Source organism: Lathyrus oleraceus, chromosome 3 (assembly GCF_024323335.1).
Source record: "Lathyrus oleraceus cultivar Zhongwan6 chromosome 3, CAAS_Psat_ZW6_1.0, whole genome shotgun sequence".
NCBI classification, from domain to species: Eukaryota; Viridiplantae; Streptophyta; class Magnoliopsida; order Fabales; family Fabaceae; genus Lathyrus; species Lathyrus oleraceus.
This window is the reverse complement of record NC_066581.1, coordinates 320,120,285-320,127,126: the sequence shown is the minus strand read 5'-3', so window position 1 is coordinate 320,127,126 and position 6,842 is coordinate 320,120,285. Positions and strand designations below refer to the sequence as shown.

At 36.9% G+C, this 6,842-nt stretch overlaps 1 protein-coding gene across 1 annotated transcript; it reads left to right on the top strand.

The window, feature by feature from the left end:
- Positions 1–971: 971 nt before the first annotated feature.
- Positions 972–6,295, top strand: LOC127127400 (receptor protein kinase-like protein ZAR1). Its single transcript, XM_051056580.1, has 2 exons — positions 972–2,859; positions 5,278–6,295. The coding sequence occupies exons 1-2, from the start codon at positions 1,332–1,334 to the stop codon at positions 5,904–5,906; spliced, it is 2,157 nt and encodes a 718-aa protein (XP_050912537.1). The 5' UTR covers positions 972–1,331; the 3' UTR covers positions 5,907–6,295.
- Positions 6,296–6,842: the final 547 nt, after the last annotated feature.

The window sequence follows — 6,842 nt, the reverse complement described above, 5'->3', positions numbered from 1 at the left end:
AAGGTTAACAACAAACATCACTCCAACTTAAACCCACTTAAAACCGAACAGGTCTGAATAAACAACACAAACAACAAATATCAAAACATATGAAAATACTTAACCACAATATTTCTAACTGATTACAACAATCAAAATTGATGTCATTTGGTCCAAACATCACTTCCCTAGCATCCTTATCATTTTTTACTCGCACCCAACCACATACTACATCGAGTCTCTCAATACTTCTAATTTTTTCGCCTTCAGGTATATTTCCGTCTAACCAACAAACCAACTCCCTCTTTAGTTGCTCGAAACGACATATGTTCCAAAACATCATCTCCATCGGAGACTTGTCTCTCGAATAGACGAAACATGTTTGCAATATAATGAAAAGAGATGTCGAAAAATGAATCACCCAACACATCTATTTATACAAAAAAAAATACGTAATACACGGAGGCACCAGAACAATTAAAACCTCCTCTCACTTTATATACATGGGCGTCAATTGGATTGACAATATCATGTGTTGTAGCCAATTCAATTGGGCCCCCTCTTTAAAATTAAGGGTATGCGCCAATTGATCTGGCAACTACGTCTTAACGTTTTATTTTTTTTGAAATTGGGGTAGTCCGGGAATTAATTTAAAAAATATTATATTTGATTTATTTGAAATTGGTGCGTCAATTGGATTGGCAGCACCATGAATTTTTTTAAAAATTTGAATAGAAAATTCACAATTGAATTTTATTTGATTTAATGAAATGTTTATATGATTTATATTTGTTATAGATTCAATAATTTTGGATTTCAAATTTTAAATCTCTTAAAAATATACTCCTACTTCTATAATGAGATGATAAAAAATCTCTCCATTTCCAAGCTGATAATTTCCACGTGGATCTTTTACCATAAAAAGACCATAGAAAATAAACCAGCATTAACAAGAGCCCACGAAGCAGTTCAATACATTCGTCAAAAATCATTTCAATCTTTGAAATTCAACCGAACACCAAACCCATTAATCCAAATACAGAAATCACAACCCTTTTCTTCTCTTTCACTTCACTCTTTCCGTTAACAAATTCTCTCCTCACTCACTTTCACTCACTTTCTCTCTGTCCATCTTTTTGGCGCGAAATGGACCCACCAAATTAAAAACCCATCTTCCCCTACTCTTGTGATAAATAAATACACCCACTTTCCTTCTTTATCACCCCTCATTCTCATCTTCATCCATTATTCTCATCTTCATACATTTCCATTACACAAACACTAATAAACTGTACAGTATAGTACTCACCGTAACTAACAAACCCAAAACCGTGTCTTACTGCAAATTCTAAATGATATATACCTTCTTCATTGCTCTTCTTTTCTATTTTCATCCCGTTGTTTCTCTCTCCTCCGACGGCCTCGCTCTTCTAACGCTCAAATCTGCCGTCAACGGCGACGGTGCAGCCGCATTTTCTGATTGGAATGAAGACGACCTTACCCCGTGTCACTGGTCCGGCATTAGTTGTGCAAACATCTCCGGTGAGTCGGAAGCTCGTGTCGTCGGTATAGGTCTCGCCGGGAAAGGCCTTCGTGGTTACCTCCCGTCGGAGCTTGGAAACTTAATCTATCTCCGCCGCTTGAGTCTCCATACTAACCTCTTCCATGGCTCCATTCCTGTTCAGCTTTTCAATGCTACCTCCCTCCACAGCATCTTCCTCCATGGGAATAACCTCTCCGGTAATCTCTCTCCCTCCGTCTGCAATCTTCCCCGTCTCCAAAACATTGACCTCTCCGAAAATTCACTCGCCGGCACAATCCCGGAGTCTCTCGGAAACTGTGCACAACTCCAGCGGCTCATCCTCGCGAGGAATAATTTCTCCGGCGACATTCCGGTGACTCCATGGATGAAGCTTAAGAATCTAGTTCAGCTGGACCTTTCTGCGAATCTTCTGGAAGGTTCGATTCCAGACGAAATTGGCTACCTTAACTCTCTCACCGGAACCCTAAACCTCTCATTCAACCATCTATCAGGTAAAGTTCCCAAGTCTCTAGGAAAGTTGCCGGTGACGGTTAGCTTCGACCTTCGCAGCAACGATCTAAGTGGAGAAATTCCTCAAACGGGGTCGTTTTCGAACCAGGGACCCACCGCGTTTCTTAATAATCCGAAACTATGCGGGTTTCCTCTGCAAAAACAGTGCACCGGTTCCGCTCCGAGTGAACCAGGGACTAGTCCTGGTTCAGCTCGACAACATGTGAACCGGTCTAAGAAAGGGTTGAGTCCCGGTTTAATTATTATTATAACAGTAGCTGATGCTGCTGGAGTAGCTTTAATTGGGCTTCTTGTTGTCTATGTGTATTGGAAAAAGAAAGATAACTCCAATGGGTGTAGTTGTACCTTGAAGAGGAAATTTGGTGGCAGTGGAAATAATGAAAAATCAAGTTTCTGCTGTTTTTGTTTGTCTTTAGGGTGTGTTAAGGGGTTTAAGAGTGATGATTCGGACATCGAAGAGAGTGAGAAAGGAGGAAGAGAAGGTGGTGGTAGAGGGGAAGGTGAAGGAGAAGGAGAATTGGTGGCAATTGATAAAGGTTTTAGCTTTGAACTTGATGAGTTATTAAGAGCTTCCGCATATGTGTTAGGGAAAAGTGGGTTAGGGATTGTGTATAAGGTAGTGCTTGGAAATGGTGTTCCTGTGGCTGTGAGGAGATTAGGGGAAGGTGGTGAACAAAGGTATAAGGAGTTTGCTGCTGAAGTTCAAGCTATTGGGAAAGTGAAACATCCGAATATTGTGAAGTTGAGAGCTTATTATTGGGCTCATGATGAAAAGCTTTTGATAAGTGATTTCATTTCCAATGGCAATTTGGCTAATGCTCTTAGAGGTTGGTTAAATTCCTTTACATTTTGTTTATGTTTGTATTTATGTAGTATGCATGTATCCCTTTCTCTTTTTCCTTTTGGGTCTTTGATTTCATTTGTTGCATTCATTAATGAGGCTCCATTTTTACTCTCACAACATTCATAACCTATGAAGCACGAAATAACCTATAAAGCACGAACATAGATATGGACACCAGACACGACACTGGCTCTGACACATCAACACCGATAATAATTTAAAAAGATGAATAAATTAAATGTAATTACAAGTGTCATTGTCGGTATCCAACATTAACACGGACACTCCTTTTTCACTCGGTGCCTCAGAGTTCATAACAGAATAAGAGTAGTAGGCTAGTGGGAAAGAGCACTATTTCATTGATAATGAGAGTTCAATAACACTACAGTAACAAATTAATGAATGGCAGTTAATGATAACATGGTGAAATTGGAATCTTAGGTAATGTAGTACTACCGGTACCAACTTCAATTTAATTGGTACTCCGCTGTATACTATCAATGTGAGTTACAGTATACCGTTATACACTATCAATATGAATTTATTTCTACACATGCATTCATTCATATCTGATCAATATACTACCAATTTATTATATTATTCCTAAAATGATTTCAAATCAATCAATAATTGGTCGTGGTAATTTGCACTGGACTTGATAAGCAGAACCACGGTTCAATCCTCCGCAACCACAATCTGGAGAGTTCTCAAACTACTAGATGCCAGAACTGACCTCTGAATTGGATTAGTCGGTCCAATGAACCGGATAATGGTGTTGTTCTACCAACATTTTAGATTCACGAAGTGGTTGTAGAATATTTAATTTAGAGGATTGCGGACTTGAATTTTATTTTATATAGGTTTGATGGATATTTGGTCAATTTTTGTCTTTTAATTTCAGCCCAAAGTAAAATAACTTTCTTGTCTTCTCTAGTTTGTAGAAAGAATGGGTAGCAACTAGCAAGACAATTAATAATAAATTTAATATTTTTTTTGGAAGAAAATAGTACTGAATATGCTAGATTTTGCTTGCTTGAAAGAAAGAAATCCAATTCGGAGTTCTGTCTTTTCCCATTGTCTCTTTGTTTATATGATTGTCATTTTCTTTATTGTTTTGTGGTACACTGGGACCATGATGGTTAGTTAGCTGGTGCAAATGCACAATATTAAATTCCTATTTGTCTTGGTAGAAATGAAGAATTATACTATATTACTACTAAAGTTTTAACTTTAAAATTTGAGGGGAGAATGTGGGTGTGGCTAGGTGAATACCTTAATTAGATGCTTATCTATAATTGGTAATGGCATTGAATCGAGAAATTGTTTGGTTGGACAACACTGTCAGTGTTATTGTAAATTTCAATGCGCTGCCCTTTGAAAGAGAAATAAGGACATTCGCCATGTGTCTGGGAGATGAGATGGCAGCGGTATTCATGTCTGGGACCATGAACTTCTATCTAGGTCTTTATCTCATTCTCACCACATGGGGCCACTAAATAAACCAATTTTTTAGGCGCAAAAGTTGCAATTAAACACCTCAGTAAGCCATGTTCCTGCATCATGAAGCTGCAAAATATCAGTGTTGTTGGATTAATCCAACAGTTAAGATATTAATATGCTCAATTGTTAGATTAATTAAAAAACTGAGTGAGAGTTGACTAGAGAGACCGAAGAGGATCCAAAGTGTTGTGTCTTTTGACTTCAATTTTGTTTGCAGTTTTTTTGGATATTTTATACTACTATTATTTTATAGTAGTATCATTTAAAGTAGCTTTGTATAAAGTATCATTTAACTGTAGTATGTAAAAGAACTTGCAAGTTTGTGCCACTTTTTTGGCTTTATTCCATTCTGCTAAAGTTTAACTTCTTAGCTTTGGTTCTTTTTTAGAGCTTTCTAGTTCTTGGAGTCTTGGTGAAAAGCCTTTCTTTTCTTTGTTACATCATCAATCCTTAACTTTTTTGCTTTTAAAGCACTCTACCTGCTTCACGATCTCTTGATTCAAGCAGGCCCTACTTGAACTGTTTTCTCACTCCTTTGCTTCTACTACACTTATGTTTGGATATTATGAAGAAAATACTAAACACATAATGACTTAATTTTGACTTTTAGAATAGTCAATAGTGCAATTTGTTACGTAGGATGTAGGATACACCGACCAATCAATTATTCATGATTATTATGTTTGAAACTATTCATAAAAGAAAAGAAAAGAAAATTGCTACATATGACATCTCAAGAGATCATGAATACTGTATAATTTTATATATATGAATAGCATAAATTGTAACTGCAACAAAAAAATAACTCATAATCAGCATTTGCACTCTAGTAGATTTGTAATTTTTACGATAAATTGTTTTGCTGCAAATAGTTCACATTTAATTCCAAGTATTTTTGCAGGGAGAAATGGCCAACCATCTCCAAATCTTTCATGGTCAATCAGGCTGAGAATAGTCAAAGGAACAGCCAGAGGTTTAGCTTATCTCCACGAATGCAGTCCAAGAAAATTTGTTCACGGTGACCTCAAACCCTCCAATATCCTCCTCGACGCAGACTTCCAACCCCTCATTTCTGATTTCGGCCTTAACCGGCTGATCAGCATCACCGGCAACAATCCCTCCACCGGCGGTTTTATGGGTGGAGCTCTTCCTTACTTGAAGTCATCACAAACAGAACGAATCAACAACTATAAAGCCCCCGAAGCTAGAGTACCAGGCTGCAGACCCACCCAAAAATGGGATGTGTATTCGTTTGGTGTTGTATTACTTGAATTGCTCACTGGTAAATCCCCAGATTCTTCTCCCGGAGCATCAACTTCCGTGGAAGTACCTGACTTGGTAAGATGGGTTAAGAAAGGATTTGAACAAGAAAGCCCTTTATCCGAAATGGTCGATCCATCACTTCTTCAAGAAATACATGCCAAGAAAGAAGTACTTGCTGTATTTCATGTAGCACTATCATGCACCGAGGGAGACCCTGAGGTCAGGCCTAGAATGAAAACTGTTTCTGACAATCTTGAAAGAATTTGAACATAATATTCTTATGTTTACCTACTGAAATTTGAGCATGAGACTGGAAAGGAACATTTACTTCAGTCTCATGATGCATTTTTCGATAGCGTTTTCTTGCGGGGGCATCAAGATGCGGCTGCAATTTGCAAATACTTTCTTACGTATCGGGGAGTTTTCCCTTTAGCTTCTGTTTTGAAGTCAGCAATTTTTTGAAAGAGGTCATCAGCACGGTTCCTGCCTTATCTTTCAAAGACCAAGAAATTTAATAAATTATGTTTAGATTTTGTTGTGGTCTCATTCTCCAGAATCTGATTACAATAATTTCGCATTAGCTAGCATTATTACTTTATTGGCAAATTCAAATGTATTATATATTGTTTATAAGAAAAAATCTCTTTAGTCTCCAACTCTCCATTTTGAATGACAACTAGGTTTTACATATTCTTCTCTATTTTAATGGAATAGTGTTTTAACAGCCATTCTATTTTTCTGAAATGTTTTAATAGTTTCTTTTCATAATTTCCATTGATATCATATCCTTAATACAATCTGGAATAAATCATAAATATAACAAAAGCACCTAGATTTTGCTCTTTTCCAAGAGTGTGGACGAGGCCTTGATAACTCGGAAAAGAAAATCAGGAAAACTTTGTTCATGGGTTTGTGGATGCTCCTAAAAACCAAAGAAAGTCTAAGGGAATTTCTTTTTTTCACTCTAAGGGTTGGTTTCGTACTCGTGAAATTCAAGGTAAGTAAGACACACTTTTATTTTATAAAAAATATAGTTCGAAAATATTTTCAAAATAAATTTGAAAGTATACTTCCTTAGGAGTGGAAGTATACCCCACCTTATAAATCTCAAGATAAAATTAATTTTGGTAGCCAAAATTGAATTTTAAAATATACTACTTATATATTGAAATAAATCCAACTACTTGCAATCTACGGTTGAAC